The 16,556-nt window shown below is 48.2% G+C and overlaps 1 protein-coding gene across 7 annotated transcripts in view; it reads right to left on the bottom strand.

Annotated features, from left to right (window-relative positions):
• MECOM (MDS1 and EVI1 complex locus) overlaps positions 1 to 16,556 on the bottom strand; it is a 344,182-nt gene that overhangs the window by 47,692 nt on the left and 279,934 nt on the right. For 6 of the 7 annotated variants that reach the window (XM_069792770.1, XM_069792771.1, XM_069792772.1 and 3 more), the window contains exon 3: positions 285 to 419. In XM_069792770.1, coding sequence (XP_069648871.1) covers positions 285 to 419 — 135 coding nt within the window. Of the gene's footprint in view, positions 1 to 284; positions 420 to 2,132; positions 2,369 to 16,556 lie in introns of those variants that run through there. The other variant, XM_069792774.1, reaches the window with a different exon arrangement.

The following is a 16,556-nucleotide window of genomic DNA, read 5'->3' as shown; positions in this document are numbered from 1 at the left end:
TTGGCTTTGTACTCCTAGGCAAGCTGTCCCGATTTTTATCAAGTATAAGATTAAAAAAATAAAAATATTTATGAATTGAACAACAATGTGAATAAATAGAAAATTTGTATTATCTACAGCCCGTAATCAAAATTATTCTATTCTGCACTTCACGTCTGTGCCTTATCTTTTGCCATAACAGCAAACAGGCCAAAATCTGTTGTGAATTGTTGTTGGGGTTTTTTTTCCCATTGACACCTTAATGTTCCTTAAAAAAATAAGTCCAGAAAGTGAACACCACATACCTGATCACTTATCTGACATGCAACGAGGTTGTGCTGATTGTAGCATCCAGCAAACTTGATATATTTGAGCCAGTTTCCTACATCTGGTTGACTGGCATCTATGCAGAACTTCACATTGCAAAACTCATCCAAGATCTAAAAGGAAGAATATGAAAGAGTAAATCTTTCTGCCGCTGTCTGGGCACACTAATCAAAAGATAAATCACATGTTTCCAGATAAACAAACGGATAATAATAATAATAATAACAATAACACAGGCATGTTTATTCAGAAATATGCTTCTCTAGTGAGGGTTTTTTTTTTAGGAACGGTAGGAATACATACATAACAATAAAAGGACAATAAATGTATTGCAAAATGTCTTGACAAACATTTACGTGTAATCGAGACGTTACCTAATTATTGCTAAGAAACACTATGTTACTTTAAGAGGGATCTGATTTTCTACGCGTTCATCACTGACTATGTTTGAAATTATGACTTTAATTAAATATGATTCTCTCAGGGAATATAACAATAATTATTAAAACAAGTGGTGTTGGCTTCATTTGAGGTTTCTGGTTTGTTTGGGGATTTACGTTGTTTGCAGCACCCACTTATCTTTTCGTATTTGTTGCTCTGAACCAAACTTTATTTGGTAGGCAGAGTTATTTATCTCGTTTTAATATTACGCTTCCCAAAGAGCCCTTCTGTGCGACACTTAAATCACTCCCCTTAATTGAAGCAAATAATAGAACTCCCTATGCCAAACTACAGAAAAATAAATGAAAAACAATGTAAACACTCATGCAAAACATGGCAGTATTCAATACATACCAATAAATGGTTCCAATTATGCAGACAATAAACAAATATAATGAGACTGCTTGTGGACAAGCTAAAGAGGATGTTCTATTCTAATATTATGACAAATTACTAATCATTACATATGACCGAATGTCATTATTTATTTGCAAGCTTTACCATCGGCCTATCCTAAACTTTCCACAGCATCCCAGTGAGCTCACTGCTACATTTGTAACTTCTCCGGCTTGGCACCGGCAGCAAACCACCCGATTTTCGCAGAGAAAAAAAAAACAAAAAACCCACCCAAACTTTAACGCACACGCCCCGAACGAAAAGCAAAGGCAGAGGGAGGTTGTTTCCCCGATGGGAACCGTTTGTATTCCCGTCCAGCCCCAGAGCACTTTTGGCCTCCGAGCTGAATGGACGGCAGCCCCGGCATTGTGAATCACTTAGTTAATGAAAACCCACGGAAGTTTCCTATCAAGGCTTCACAATATCGCCTCGACCCGCTCCCGTTCATTAATTAAACGAGACCCGCGGAAAAAAAAAAACCCCACGTTCTCCCCGCGGGGGCGGGCGGCTCCGGGGGGGGGCAGCCCCAGGTACAGGCGGGTGCTACCCGGGTGTCGTCCCCCCCCCCGGGTGCCAGGATCGGGCCCATCCGTGGTGATGGTGGGTTGGGGGGGGGTGCGAGTGCGTGCCTGCCCCCCCCCCCCGGATTCCCCCCCTAAAAAAAAGAAGGGGAAAAAAACCCCTAACCCCCCCCCACCCTAAATCCCGGGGGAGGTGTCCCAGCGGAGCCGCGAGGTTCCATTTATTTTTTTTTTTTTTTGGAAAAGGGGCATTTAATTTTCCTTTTCAAAGCAAAGCCCGCTCTGCTCCGAGGAGGAGGAAGGGGGGGGCTCACCCTCACACACATCACCACCACCCTCACCCCCCCCCCCCCCCCCCCGGAGGAGGGTCTGCCCGGGGGCCGACAGCACGGCGGGCACCGACGGGGCAGGGCGGCCCCGTCCCGCGGGGCCGTGGGGCAGCGCAGCCTCCGCGCTCGCCGCTCTTACCTTGTGTCGCCGTGAGCCCTGCGGGGGCGAAAAGGGGAGGGAAGGGGGGGGGATGGAGGAAGGAGGGAGGGGGGGGGAGAGAGAAAAATATCCTTCAGGCGGCTGGAAGCAACATCTTGGCGTTAAAGGCGGGCGGAGGCCGCGGCCGTCGGGGTCCCGGGTTGCGGTGGGCGCTGCGCGGGTGCGGTGCGTTTCAGCATTGGGGGGGGGAGGTCGGGGAGGGGGGGGGGTGGCGGTCCCGGAGGGTTCAGCGGTGGTGGTGGGGTTCGGTGGGTTTGTGCTGGTTCGCCATCACCTTCCCCTTTTTTCGGCCCCTCCTGGTCTTATCGGCTGGCTTGGGGTGTGTGTGCGTGTGTGTGTGTGTGTGTGCAAAGAAAAGTTATCGGGAGAAAGGGGGAGGAAAAAGGGGGGTGGGGGGAAACGAAAAAAAAAAAAAACCCAAAACAAAACCAAAACCAAAAACCAACCCCAAAACCACACAACCCTCTTTAAGGGGGAGGGGAAAAAAAAAAAGAAAACAACAACAACAACAACAAAAAACCCCAAACCCAAAACAACCCCACCGCACACCGCTCAACAAAACAAACTTCTTTCACTTCTCCGCCGGGGATGGGAGAAAAGTGTGCGTGCGTGGGCGGGCGGGCGGCTCTCCCCCCCCCTTTTACCCCCCCTTCCCCACCCCCGCAGCCTGCCCCCGGCGCTTCTTCCCCGGGGCAGCGCCCGGCCCCGGTGTCCCCCCCACCCACCCATCCACCCCTCCCCGCCCACCCCGTCGGGTCCTGCCAGCCCGCCGCTCCCCTTTTCGGGCACTGTCTCTTTAAAGCGGGGCAGCCCCGGTCGCGACGGCGGCCGCCCCCCCCCCTCCCTTTCTACACCCCCCCCGTCCCGGGCGGCGGCGGCGGCGGCGCTCCCGGCGCGCTTAAAGCGACAGCGGCCCCGCGGCCGGGGGTCACCGCCAGGTCGCGGCCGCGGGGGTGGGTGGGTGGGGGGGGCTCACCGGCAGCCCACCACCACCCCCCGCCCGGGGCCGGTGCCCCCCCCCCCCCCCGGCCGCTGAGCTTCTTCTTTCGGAACGGCGGCCGTTCGCCCTCCGCTCCCCGCAACCGGGAGTGCGGAGAAGCGGAGCCGCGCTCGCCCCGACGGCTTCTCCCGGCGCCTCAGCCGAGTTATTCTCGTCATCGCCCTCACTGTGGTTATTAGTAAGAATTTTTAATGAAACGCAACTTTTTTTTTTTTTTTTTTTCCCCCTTTGCCTGCACTTCCTAAACGATTTTTAATTTATTTTTCCCTTTATTTATTTGGTAACGAATCCCGTGAAAGCAGCCGGCGGGAGGCTGGGCTCTGCCTGCCGGTGGGGGCAGCGGCCGGGCCCGCTCCCACCCGCGGGGCAACCGCAACACTCCCCCCCCCGGCGGCTGCGGAGCTCCTCCCGGCTTCGCTAAACGGCCCCGAAATCCCACCGCCACGCAAAAGCCGCAAACCGGCCCGCAAAGTTGGGCACCGGCCGGGCTAACTCCGGCAAGATACACGGATATATGGGTGTATTTTGGGGAAGAGAGCAGGAGGAAGGAAAAAAAAAAAAAAGAGGGCTGAACTGTATCTTTTATTGCACGATCCAGAAGTGCCACCCACTTTTTTTTTTCTTTTTTTTTTTTTTTAAGTGCAGATATATTTCTCAGACTAAAAGTCGATTTTTCTTTCCCGGGGGGCCGGGGAGGGGGCCGGGGAAGGAGGGCAGGGGGAGGGCGAGAAGCCGGGTGACAAGAGATGATGATTAATTCGTCTCAGCGGCCTGTTATCTGTGACATTGAACTGTTATTTCAGATAATAGCTATTGTTCGAGGCGGGGAGGGGAGAGAGAAGGGGGGGAAAAAAAAAAAACCAAACCCGCACGCAGTGGTGGTAGGTAGGACAGGAAAAAAAAAAAAATTGGGAAAAAAAAAAAATCCTTTGTCAATAACCTCAAAAAACCTGGTGGAAGATTCCCATAGCACCGGGCCTGAGAACCGCGCCGCCCGCCCGGTTTGCCGGACCATTGATTTCCTGCCCTCCCTCCGCTCGCCCATTGTTGGAGCTTTTTTTTTTTTCCTTATTATTATTTTTTTTCTCTCTCTCTCTTTTTTTTTTTTTTTTTAATTTAGCCATAAATTGGACCGGCTCGAGCTATGAGCTGTTCTATTTTCTTCCTGTCAGGATGAGGGATTTGTTTTATGATGCATTGTGTATTAAATACAAGTAATCTGGGAAACTGATTGCTCGAGCCCATAGGCCTGATCAGAGGCCCCGATAGGAGCCGGAGGCCCCCCCCTACACCCCCCCACTCCGTCTCCCTTCTACCACAAAAGGAGGAAACGCCGGTGGATAAACAAAAGGGGCCTCCCCGGTACCGGCAAAGCGGAGCCGGCCGGCACCGGGGCTCCGGGCCTCGGCCGCCGCTCCGCGGCGCGGCCGCTAGGTGGCGCTCGCTACTGGGACACGGCCCGGGGCCGGAGCGAGGGACGCGGGCGGTGCGCAGCTGCCCCGGGGAGGGGGTGGAAAACACCCCCCCCCCCCCCCCCCCCCATTTTTTGGTTAGTCCCGTTCGGGCATCGCTGCCGGAGGGTCTGTTCTACCCCAGCCGGGCGGGGGGGAGCGCGGCCGGAGGAGGAGGAGGAGGAGGAAGGCGCATGCCCCCCCCCCAAGCCGGAGGGGTTCGTGGCGTGGGGGGGGTCGAGTAAGGGGACGCTGGAGTTCCGCACACGTATTTTTTTCTTCTTCTTTCGAGCAAGACTCTTTTAAACGTGTCTGTGGCCTTTTTTTTCCTCTCTCCCCTCGGACGGTTTGGTAGGCGCTTCAAGAGGCCCAAATATTTCCACAGGGTCCCTTTTGCAATTGTTTATTTAAAATAAGTCGCTATATTAGTGGAGGCAGCAAGGAGTTAGTACTCGAGTCTGCTAGTAATTCCCACCAGGCTGTAAACTGATGCCTCTTTTAAGCCTTTAACTTCATGGTCGTCCCAGAAGTAAAAGTTCTCATAATGGAGACCCTATGGGCATCGTGCATTCCAGCACATCATTAAAGCAAAGCAAAGCAGCTCAGCCAAAGCCAGATGAAATAACTGCACTGTCCACTTTTAATGGGCTTCCTGTGGACAAACGCCGCGGAGGACAACGGTGAAAAATCAGACAACTCGCTGGCGATTTTTTAAAATACCGTAAATGTTCATATTAGGCTTAATATTATCCTTACGTTTATAGAGCAAGCCACTTCATAACCGCATTTTTAAGTGGGGTTTAATGTTATATTTCTCAAGGTGACTAAACACAACATTGAGCATCCTGACTAACACTGCGGTGAGTGTTTAAAACACCGGGCAAGTGTATCAGGCGGGGAGGGAGAAAGGAAAAGCAAAGCAAAACAAACACGCAGAAAACAACTGCCCTCCGACATATCCAAACACTCTGGGACGGACCCGGGAAAACAGCGACAAGCAGGAAAGGCGACACAATTTCTGCACGTTAATTCCTCCCGCTCTGCGTTGCGGATATCGACTTAAAAAAAATAATAAAAAAAAGAAAATCAAGCAAAAACACAGAAGTGTTGCTGCTTATTTCAGGGGGAAGAGCGGGACCTCTCCCAGCCCTCGCCCGAAGAGGCGGTGGTGGTGGGCATCGCCGTGCTGCCACGGCCCCCCGCACCGATGCCCCGTCCCGGCCGCCTCTCCTGCCCTCACACGCTGCCGGGCTCGTCCCTCCCGGCCAAAAGGCAGTTTCTGAGTGAGGGAGAGGAGGAGGAAATTAAAGGTAAAAAAATGTAAATAAAAAATTTCCCTTGGTCTGGAAATGGGCCCAACTGAAAGCATGTTAATCTCCACCTCAGTAATTTGGTTCTTCTGGAGAAGACAGAAGCCCTGCTGCTGTGCCCTGCACTTCATAAATCACGTCTTTATGTGGACAAGGTCAGGGCACCTAACAGCTCAGACATGGGCCTTTGCAGTGGCTCGGAGGGCTCCGGCATGTTTATTCTCTCGCACAGATCTCCGAGGAGCAGTCCAGCACGCTTCTAATTACTTTTGATTATTTTCATTTGCTCGGGTCAGGCTGGCTTTGCCGGCACTGCTGGAGGGTGGGTTTCCTCTCCCCCCTCCCCCCCCCCGGCCCGGCTGTGGGACGCGGGGGATCAACGCTCTGCTTTGCCCGGCACCCCCTTTCCCAGGGCAGCGGGGGGCTCTGGGGACCCCCCGGGGCTCACCCCACTGGCACAGGGGGTCGGTCCCCTTTCGGCAGCTGCAGGGCACGAAGCCCAAAACCTCCAGCTGCGGTGGGGACACCCGGCTGGGCTGTCGTCCCCCCCCATAGCCAGGCAGCGAGGGGCATTTACCGCTCCGAAATGAGAAGCGTGCAGAAAAGGTGCACACCCCCCGCCGAAAATACCGATTGCCTTCGGGGAAAAAAAAATAAACGACCCCACATCCTTACAAAAAAAATGAGACCGGTGCATGTGCAGGCAATAAAAAAGTTGAAGGACCTCTGCGACTCCTGTGCTCGGGGAACTGCAAAGCACACGCAGCCCCCAGCCGCGCACAGAGGCAGCGCGTGTTTAGGTCCATTCTCCTCCTACTGCTGCTGCGGGACCCCCCCCCGTCCCGTCCCATCCTGGCGCTTTATTGCTGGCCTAACTAAATACGTACAGTGAATGCGCGGTGCCCACGCAGAGCAGATACATGGCAGGCGCATGCGACTGGTGTCCCGGTGCTGGTAGGGCTCACGGGTGGGTGAAGCCGTCCCCAAGCTCCCCACGGGTGCTGGTGCCTGCTTTGGACCCCCTCTTTCGGTCTGGAGCAGCCGCGATGCTGCTACTGGCAGAAACCAAACAACTACCCAAGTATGGAGCAGAAAGCACCGCCGTGTCCGGGCACCCGCATTTGCCAGCGACTCCATCGCGTCCCACCGGTGAGGGTGTCCCTGCAGGTGTGGGTGCCGTCACAGCTGATTGATGAGGGGAAACTGCCTGAGCAGGGGCTGCCTGGTGGGAAGGAGTTTTCTGGCCGCCGGGGTTCGAGCCTGAATTTTTGGGGATCTCGGGTGTTACTGCATACCAGGAGAAGGGAAATCGCGGCAGATGTACCTTCTCCGTTAATAAGGAAGATGTAAAAACGGGTCAGTGACTAGTATCCAGCTGCCTGGGTGAATCTGCTCCTGCCTTGGGGAGGAAGGCTTGGAAAACCTGCAGAAACAGCCCTTCCTCGCGGCAGGAAGGGATGTTATAACCCCTTATTGCAAACAAACCATAGCCCTCGCAGCCAACCCCAAACCACGATGCCAGGGGATGCTGTGCTCCTTGTCCACCCCCCGCTCCTTGCACAGGCAGCAGAAAAGGAGCTCCACCGGGAGAAATCTCCTCGTTTTCCTCCTCCAAATCTTCCCCCAGGTTTCCCTGCCAAGGCGCGTGCTCTGGCGCTGGATGCTGAGGACTGTTGCTGTTTTCCTTCGTAGTGTTCATTACTTCCATTACAGAACAGTCTGGAAGCCTCCAAATCCAGCCCGGGCCCTTCTTGCGCTCAGGGTTACTGCACCCGCAGGGCGAGACAGTCTCCGCCGGGCGAGTTTGGCACGTGTGCGCACTAAGATAAAAGTCAGGGGAGAAACCCGCATTAGCTAGCTCGTTTTAACACCTACTAGAGACAGGGCAATTTAAGGCAGCAGCTGATTGATGTGGGTGCTGGCCTCCTGTCCACCCCAAAGCTGTGTGTTTTCCTGTGCTTTACCTTTCTCGTGTTTTGAAAGAAAGCCAAAATTCTGGAGAATCTGGGAAACTCCATTGGTGATGCCCTTAGTCTGCATCTCCCCCTGTGTGCTGGGCAGCCTGGAAGGGCTCTTTTCCCTCTTAACCACCCAAAGAGTAAAAGAGCTTGAGCATGGCCCTCTAAAACCTGCCAACATGACCGAAAAAAGGCTGATTTGGGCTTTTTGAGTGCACTTTCATTCACCCTTGCTGAAATACAACTGAATAAATCTGTACCAGGTCTGTACCCACTCCTGCTTCCCACAATTTGCTCACCCAGAGATCGAGCAGTGGGACCCCACAGACGGAGGCTGTACGTGGGGTGGCCAGAGGCTCCCACCTGAAGTAGCTGCTGCTTCACTGCCTGGCAACACAACTTTTTGCAGAAGCTGCTCTAAAAATGGAAGAACTCTAAAAAACACTCCCTGAGAAGGCACCGTACCTGGGAGGTAGAAAGCACAGTAAAAGGATTTTGCAGACTTCCTTTGTACGTACATGTGTAAGAATCCAACGGGGGTCCATTAATTCTTCACTTTTTCCAAATTTTTAATTTTCAAGCCTTCTCATTTACCAAATAGCCTGCTTTGGAAGACCTTTTCCAGCCCCAGAGCCCCTCGTGGCATCGGAAAGAGGAAGGGTGTGTGGCAGCAAGCCCTGGGGCACCGTTCGGGTCTCGCCACTATCCGGAGTCTGACAACAGAATTTGCAAACCAAAAGGATGGAAAAGAAAATACCAAAGCAGGGAAAAATACCAGGCCAAAAGGGATTGGAAGGGTTAAGCAACAGAACTTTACACTACAAGAATTATTGTGATGCATAACAGGTAATTCTATTTTAATAATCAATTTTAGGAGTGACTGGCTATTTTCAAAGCATTCCTATTGTAGCCAAAGTTTTAACTAGGCGTACAAGAGTGGACATAAACACCTGCGGACTTTATAAGAGTAAGAAGCAATTTATCACCCAATAAAAAGTCAAACACTCATTTTAAAATTTTCAGGTTTGCATTTGCTATTTTAAATGTACATGTGTGGATGGTTCTAGCGGAGGTTGAGAAGAGGCGGGTGCATATCCTACATGCAGAAACACACGTGCAGACAGCAAACAAAACCAGCTCCTGCAGCGGGGAAGAAAAACCTGCCCGAAAGCATTGATGTTACAGTTTCATCCCACCTGCGTTTCGTATTAAACCCGTTGTGATCATCGACCGGAGTTGTCTAAAACCTGAACTAAACGGGCAGTAAGTCAGCTGGCATATGAAATTACTGCCATTCGATTTTCAGATAAACCACAAAACTTGATGAACTAACATTGTTCCAGCTGAATTAACTCATCATCCCTGGGAAGGGAAGGTTGCGGAGGAAAGCAAGGGCTCTGATAGCGACGATTAATCCTCCTCTCATAGCAAGGCGCTTTCTTCTGAGTGGAAAGATACCCTGCTAAAGGCAGGCTAAGGATCCCCACTGCCTCAGAAACATCGCTGCCCTGCCAAGCCCTGAGCGTAGCGCTAGATTTTATTTACACGGGGGTAGGAGAGGCAGAATTCTTTGTTACGGGCTTGCTATGAAACTATAAATAGCTTAAAATCCCCGTCAACAGTTTGAGTCATGCTCTGTAGATAAATCCGAGGGCTGAAATTCAGGAATGCTAATTTATTCAGCCGGTGGAGGAGCATGCAAGGTCGATCCTTATCCTGTGCTCGGGCAATCTCCCTGGGATTAAGTCGTAAAGTATTTGGACCACAGGTGCCATGAGAGTGGGTCAGGTTCCCCACCGTTGGCGGGCAGAGCTATTCGTGTGCACCCACCCTGGGCGTGCAAACCGGGGTCCTGACCAGTAAATGCTTAACTAGCCCTGTGCGTGCACAGCAGCCCGCCTGGGCGTGCATTTGAAGTGCTGCTCCACATAAATTAGTCACACATGGGTAAAGGTGCCTGATTAATTTTGAAAAACCTTACTCCGAGAGCTACCTGGTTTGCACTAAAGATATTTTGTACAACAAGGAGATTTTGCTCGCCAGGAAAATCTCTAGGGGCGGGGGAGCAGAATATATTTGATACAGGTGTCAAAATAAACCTGTCCTATAACCCATTGATCACAATGGGTTATTAATGAAATAGCTGTGAACATCAGCATATCCTTGTGGCAGATTTCTTTCATAAATGAGCTGAACATTTTCCAATTTCAAGAAAGTGCTGCTACCTATAAACTTGGAAATTAAGGGCTTTTTCCCCTAAGACTCAGATCCCTCAGGGCACTTGTGTTCTGGCATGCATCCCTTATTTGCTGAAGAAATTTCAAACTTGGTAATTTAGCACCATACTGATAAAACAAAGCAGGGAAAAAAAAGGCAGTTGGGCATGTGTGGATGTGAAGGAGGAGGGAGGTAAGTGGTACAGCTTGAGGCATTTTTTTCCTGTGGCTTTTTTTACCCACAAGTCATGCTGCAGATTTTGTGTGAGATTCATAGAGAAAACATTCCCTAGATACCATATATAACATGCATATTAAAATCCATGAACTGAGTTTTGCAGATGCAAAATGACCTGCAGAATCTGAAGGAGGATGGAGACTGTTTTATAACCATTTTATAACTTAAGCCTAAGATGTTGGGCTAAATTTGCCACTAGCAGAATTATACGTATTATTAGTATTATTAGTATTACAGCAGCACCTAGAGGCCCCAGTGGAAACTGGGACCCTTTGTGGGTAGACAAATAATAAACATGAATCCCTGCCCTCAAAAGCTTACAGTTGGCATGGATGGGATAAAAATGTGTGCCAATGGGAAGACTATAATTTTGTTTTGACAGATGGAATATGGAGATTTGCTCATGGAGAAAATCAGTGGTGGGCTGGGAAGGAACCTCGTCCAATATTTTCCCATAACTTTCATTCACCGAGAAGTTGCTTTTTACTTCTTTCTTTTGACTGCAATGAACAGAAACTCCTATCTGCCCGCTGGTGTTCACAGCTTCTCACGGATAAAGAGGGGGAGTCTGCTTGGTCTCTGCCAGTTAAAACAGCTCTGCATGCTTTAATATGGCTCATCTGTAGCAGAAATTGTACTTTATCACCCTTTTTTTAGCTAGGAGAATATCTGAGCTTTGGAAATGAACAGTTGATGCTTCAGAACAGATCTTTAAACATAAGCACGTTGTGCTGATTGGTACCATAAATGAAAGCTCCTCCTACAGAAGCAGTTTTGGGGAGGATACATAAAACTCTGCCTTCAACTTTTGCAGGAGAAATGTGAAACGGAGTTCATGATGTCAAGTCTTGTTGCTAGGAGTCACCTAGCAATCATGCAAGCACAGAACACGAGATGGATCACGATCCCCACCAGGCAGAGCGGGGGAGAGACTGTCCTGACCACAACGCCGGCCGCTGCTAAACCTCACTAAGTGAATGCGAAAAGCAGCAGGGCATGGGCACGTGCTCAAGATAGGTTGCAATTTTGGGGGTCTGTACGAGCAAAATGAGGCAATGTGTTAAGAATAGGTATATTTCCACCAGGAAGGATTTCAGAGACTGTATGAGCCGTATTGCTGAGTATCCAGTATAGTAAATATGGCACTCAAGATTGTTTCTTGCCCTTTACAAAACTCTTCCCTGTGCATCCTTCAGGCCAGATCCTCACATGGGGCAAAGGAGGAGATTCGCTGAGGTTAAGGAAGCTATTGTCGGATGTACGGACTGAGGAAGGTAGTCATCTCTGTTGGCTTTTCAAGGAGTTATAGTGAGATTGGGGCCTGGGAAGGTGGTCACATATTCCCCAGGGAAGCACCAGCAGCTCAAAATGCTGAAGACAGCACTGGCATAAGACAGCTGGCTACCTTGGAGCTGAACAAGTGACCAAAAGTATTGATCAAGCCCAGAAACGGAGTGCAATTTCCACCCAAAATTACTCTGTAGTCCCGGGATCAGACAGGATGCTCAGGCCAGACCCGAGCTGCCCCAGGGCTGTAGATGGAGGAACTGTTCCATCTCCAGATGAAAGCCAGTCCTAGATCGCCCCACTGCCTTCAGCTCCAGGACCGGCGTGCTGGAACACATCAGGGCTGTGGCCTTGGACAAGGTCTGGATCAAACCAAAGCATGGTACCTCTGGGAACGTGCGGGAATCACAGGATAGGCCAGCTCTTTGTGCATCCTGTCATTTTAATGTTATATTTGTGACACCTCCAGAAAGAAACTGAAGATAGAAGCTCTCCTGCCAGGCACTGTGAACAGGAGCTCAAACCAGTCATGTACCGCACGAAGGAAATCTGTCAGCTTGGGCGATAAAGTGCGACTATATGTCACAATGTGAATGACCACAATTTTCCCTAGTGCTTATGGTATATTTAACAATGCTATAAAAGATGAAAGTGGGATTAGCACTTCAGAATTACTTAATTCTTATTTAATTCTCTAATTAATGAATTTTGTCTCAAACAGAAAACAGTAGGTTTAGATTGAGGTTGTTGTGGACCGGGAAATACTTCTGTAGAAAGAAGAAACTGAATTGGCTTGAATGATTTATAAAATGTGAGGGTTTCATTCCAAAATATCATTTATATGCCCAGAAATCTACTCAGCAAATCTAACCCAGCCAAGGAAAATGAACATTATCAATCCATGAATAAAGATGGGAAGTAATTCTGCAGCAGTTTCAGACTATGCTTGCCCATGTATGACAAGTAACCCATCTAAAGCCTTTTTCACACATCTATTAAGTTTGTATTTACCCTGAGTTTGGCAGGCAAAACGTGGGGACAAAGAACACCGTGATAATCTTGAAGAAACCAGTAATAATGACAGCTACTCGCCACACTGAGAGTTAAGCACATCCTTCCTCCATTAACACAGCTACTGATGGGAAAGAGGGAGGAAGGTCGACGCCAGATGCAAAGACTGACCAGAAACCCCAAAACTCCAGTAAATCCTTGTTCCTTTTGATACAGTACAGCTCCACCAGTTTAAGGGATACAAAAAGAATAAGATAGAGATGGGTTATATATGAATGGGATATTACAAAGACTTTGTTGTCCTGATTTCCAACCAGCCGCTGGAAGGGTTTGGTGACCACGGATGATGTTGTTCCAGGTGATTCATCGCAACTCCTGTCAGTAGCCAAGCGGCCAGCAGACACCTCTGAAGTGCGGTGACCTTGGCTTGCGTGAGCGAGGCCAGTAGTAAAAGGAAATGGGAGTTAAAATGAAAAGTGTATATTTTTAGAAGAATTTGTAGTGTTTGGGCTCCAGTTTTGAATGGCTCAGGAGTATTTTGTAAGCCAAAAATCTGTTCTTTAGTTTTGGTTTATTGATTAAATATACTTGTTACCAAGAACTTCAAGCAGGAAAAAATGTAGAAGAGACTTCAACTAAGATGTTATCAGCTTCAGCTGCAGCACTGAACGACTAAAATGTAATAGCTCATCAGATCTCAAGTTATTTCTACTGACTGCCGTATAATCAGCATGTTAAACCTGGCCACCTCTTCAGGCACAGTTATTTGTGTGATATATACAGATCGATACCTATTGATTTTATAATTTTGATTCATCTCTATGCAGTGATTCAGTTTCACATCATCTTATTTATCAAGCTCTTCTCTGTACCTTTGCTTCCAAGCTTACTGGTGCTCCCAGGCCACTGGAGCAGGGTCCCGCCGTAACCACCCCCCTTTGGCCCCTGCACACAATTGCAGTGGGCACACGCTTGGTCACCTCCCGAGGAATTTTGTGTGCGAAGAGCTGCCACAGGACACCCAGGGTCATTACTACATGAGGATAAAGTTCATAAACCTCCTTCGTTAAGGCCACGACCCCCCTGTCCCTGCTAGAGCTGGAGCCACGCCAATGGACTGAAGGCAAACAACGCAGCTGGGTATTTCTCACCCAGTAGACGTGCCTTCAAACTTCCCTCTGTGCCGGCTTATGAAGATAGGGGGTGGGCAAAATTTCTGAATATTAAAATTTGTTCTTTTTACCCCTGGAGTTTTCTGGGACCTGTGCTGGCACCCAAAGACCTTCCCCGCTGCAGCAGCTCCCGCACACAGAAGCAGAACGAGCAGAGTAGCTGGCACGAAAAGCCCGACAGCGACTGATTAACAGCGACCTGCCTGACATACTAGAGGAAACCAATGCCATTGCTACTGCTGGCAAGCGCGTCAGGGAAATCCTGTTAACTTCACTGGATTGCATATATGCAAATGATAGCGGATTAGAGAGCGTTAGCGAAGCCGCCGTTCCTGCTGAGCTCACACCAGTTTGCATCAGAATAAGTTGTGTCTGGACGCTCTGGAGATACCCCAAATAGACTAAATCATGATTTAGCAATTCAGTTCTGCCTCAAGCTCCAGCTAGATGGGGCAAACCCGGTCTCTACCGATGTGCCTGCCGCTGGCATGCTGCGTTCGCGCTGACAGCCCTTACGCAGCACCGCTGCAGCCCGTGGTAACAGGATGTGGAGCAAGAGTGGTTACAAACCAGCAGCCGAAATTCGTGCGATGAACGAATTTAAGGCAAACAGGAAAACTTCTTTATATTGAAAATGCCCAACAAAAAGAACTGAACTCTGTTCCAATGCAACGATTTCAAAACGTTTTTGCAGAAGGCGCCGAAGGGAGCTAGGATGTACTGCATCCGTGAAATGGAAGTTATTAGGGTGAATGCCTTCTGGAAGGAAAACAAAAAGGGTTGGTGAAGACTAAACAACGTTTCAGGGGGGCTCACACACTCCAGCAAGATGGAAAGCATGGGCTAATTAGAAAATAAGATCTATCACCATGCAAAAATAAATGACTTCATAAATAGCTTTAGATATCATGTTAAAAGCACCTTTAGGAACAAAAAAAGATGCTATGCTAAAAACAAGAGATCTAAAGAGCTGTTGTTACACATCCATTACATTTTCTGAGCTGTCTCATTTACTTTTTGAAGTTCTGTACACATGATACAGCAAGGCAAAACATTTTATGTACCATAAGAAATTTGAAACAATGTTTAATGTTGGGAAGATAAAGTTAACAAAACTACACTTCAGTGGCTTTTTTATTTCTCTATTTTATGACCTTTCAAGAACTTGGAGCAAAAGGAAACAAGAAGGAAGGATAAGCAACCATACGCTCCTGCTTGCTTTTTTCTACATTGCTGATCAGAGCCCAAGGCAGAAATCATAATAAAAAATGTCTTCTTTTTAATGTCTAAGTAGGAGCTGTTGAAACACTGATGGTACAACGTGTTTTGGGATGGAAAGCATTTGTTCCTCTTGCAGTTATCAACAGTCACATGTTATGTGATTTTCCAATGTTTCTCCCTGAAAATACGGAAGCCCATCACGTCTTCACAACTGTTCAGAACAGCTTTTCTGCTCTTTCTGCTTTTTCTAAAACAAAACCAGCTACAACTACGACTCCCAAGAACTATTTCTATAAGTGTCAGGCAACTGAGATTTTCTCTCCATTCCTTCTAAATATCCTTAGTCATATCATTACAGACCTCTCAATGACATTGATAGCAATAATTACTGAATGTATTGGGCGGTGACGCCCCCACAAGTTTCCATCCTACTGGATGCCAAAATGCTCGTGATGCAGCTGCTATGGGGCATCGATGCTATAGTGCACATGTACACACAAAATCCACTTTCCCACCTGAATAAGCACTCCAGATTTAAACAAGATCTATGCATCAGTTTGTGTTGGGAAGAGAAAAAAGCAACGTATGAAGAGTTGCTCATTTCTCTTGGAAGGAGAAGGCAACTACAACAAAAAGAGTAAACGTGATGGGAGACTGATGCAAATTTTAGAGCATGGTGTGGTTTGCTAATATATTGGCCTAATGAAGAAAAAATTGACATCTGAGTGGCATAAGCTACATTGAAGCTAGCATCTTGCCAAATCTACATTAGATGGAAACAGGTGCTTAGTTTAAACTGTCATATTGCTACAGTAAAAATCTTCTGCAGTTGTACATCTATGCTACTGGTCTGGTAGAAATTAAGCAGTTATTTCTGCTGATTTTGGGAGGAAGATGCAAGAGGAATGGCAAGAATATAAGCAATGTTTTATAAAATGTATGTCACAAAATATCACGAATGAGTAATCATTGAACTTTTAAAAATCCCAGGTTTTTTCTGTAGCCATAACAAGTATATTCAAATATATTTTGAACATTTCTTAATGTGTTTTTATGATGTCTGTTTTTACTCTCAATTGACAGATTTTTTTTCTTTAAAATAGAAGTTTCAGTGTCTTCTGTTACAGTCCTGCAGGTTTAATATCTGTAATTCAGAGGTAAGTCTAAGCAAATCTGAAGGGATTTTAGGTGATAGAGTACATACCTGCAATCCAAGTTCATGTGGTCAAATTCATTCCTGGTATGGCTTCACTGAACTTTTCAGTGCTTTTTTACTTGGGAAGTATTTGCACTTGGATGGATTTATTCCTGGCACTGATTTCAATGCCAGAATAAAAATCAGATACAGCTACTTAGAGTGACACTCCTTGACTGAAATAAAATGTATGGGGGAAAAAAGGTAGGTGAGCAGCTGAGGGGTAGCCTGGTGGTGTTTTGAAGGGTGTTATCCGTGGAGGACAGATCTATGGCATCTCCTTAGCTAATATGGCTTGCTACACTATGGTAAAGCATACAATAAATCGGAAGGTGCCTATAGCA

This window comes from Haliaeetus albicilla, chromosome 9 (assembly GCF_947461875.1).
Source record: "Haliaeetus albicilla chromosome 9, bHalAlb1.1, whole genome shotgun sequence".
Classification (NCBI taxonomy): domain Eukaryota; kingdom Metazoa; phylum Chordata; class Aves; order Accipitriformes; family Accipitridae; genus Haliaeetus; species Haliaeetus albicilla.
This window is presented reverse-complemented; position numbering and strand designations above follow the sequence as displayed.